The sequence below is a fragment of the Aplysia californica genome, unplaced genomic scaffold (assembly GCF_000002075.1).
Source record: "Aplysia californica isolate F4 #8 unplaced genomic scaffold, AplCal3.0 scaffold00366, whole genome shotgun sequence".
Taxonomy (NCBI): domain Eukaryota; kingdom Metazoa; phylum Mollusca; class Gastropoda; order Aplysiida; family Aplysiidae; genus Aplysia; species Aplysia californica.
The window spans coordinates 737,446-738,689 of record NW_004797636.1 but is presented as its reverse complement, the minus strand read 5'-3'; the positions used below and the strand labels follow the sequence as shown (position 1 = coordinate 738,689).

The following is a 1,244-nucleotide window of genomic DNA, read 5'->3' as shown; positions in this document are numbered from 1 at the left end:
TCTCTCTCTCTCTCTCTCTCTGTTTCAGAGAGCGACCAAGAGAGAAAAAAGGTATATTTGACACGCACAAATGTATGCATGAATGTGGTTTCAGTTTGAGGCATTTGATTGCTCCTAAGGAATATCCAGTTCTGCTTTGGATTTTCTTCACATACACCCCCCCACCCCCACGCCACCTTTCCATTCGCCGTCCCACCCTCTTTCCAGCCCACAATTGGTCGCTTTTAAACACAAGGGGGCTATCCCGAAAAATGCTGTTTTGAGAAAATTGAAGGTAAAGTTTTTGCCCCTTGTTCAGTTTCTTTAAAAGACAAGGAAAGTTTTCTTTATAATTAAACAAATATACACACCAGTGAAACCAAACTTCTCCTATAAATGTCCACTTTTGGTTTAGGTCAATCTTTCTGGAAACCCCCGAAATCTGTGTTAGCCCGCTTGACCTTAAAAGCGACCAATTCTTTCCCACTCACAGGAATGTACACGCCGTCGACATCGCTACAGCCACAGTCCTCTTGTTGTATACACATCCCGTTGTCAAGGACGAAGCCAGGGTCACACTCGCAGCCTTCCCTCTCAGCCAATGGGCAAACGCGGGGGGCGGGGCCAAGGCAAGATGACTGACAGCCGGACATGAGCGGGTTGTAGTGGCTGTTTGTAGGGCATTTTATTGCTGGGGAGGATAGTGAAAGGGTGTGCATGAAATGTAGTCACCGTTTGTATCATGATAATGATATTATCATCATCATCGTCATCATCATCATCATCCTTGTAGAAAAAGCAGAGTAGAGGAAGAGTTTTGAGTAATTTTCGGCCAATAAATGTAAATATGAAAATATTTTTGGTTTTAAAAACAGCTTATCCTTTCAGCCCGAAGGCTTCATATTCATCACAACCACCACCACCACCATCATCATCATCATCATCATCATAATCATCGTCATCATCATAAAGATTAAGATGGTATAAAAACTTTGTAAATGAAGAGCTCAGCCCACGTTGCCGAAGATGCGGCCATGAAAAGGAGGATGTCAAACATTATGTTTGAATGTCCAGGAACAATGGCAATTCGAATAGAGTTATTTGGACGAGTGGAGGTGCCGTTAAGCATATTGACAATAGAGCTGAAAAAGAGCCTCGCTCTCGAAGATTCTTTCGTGGAGTCCGCCAGGCTCATTAAGGAAACAATGGAAACATCATCATCATCATCATCATCATCATCATCATCATCATCATCATCATCATCA

The 1,244-nt window shown here is 42.8% G+C and overlaps 1 protein-coding gene across 1 annotated transcript in view; it reads right to left on the bottom strand.

The window, feature by feature from the left end:
• Nucleotides 1-1,244, bottom strand: part of LOC118478100 (zonadhesin-like) — a gene marked incomplete in the record, with an annotated part of 9,382 nt that overhangs the window by 912 nt on the left and 7,226 nt on the right. The window contains 1 exon segment of the mRNA XM_035971047.1: nucleotides 471-670. Coding sequence (XP_035826940.1) covers nucleotides 471-670 — 200 coding nt within the window.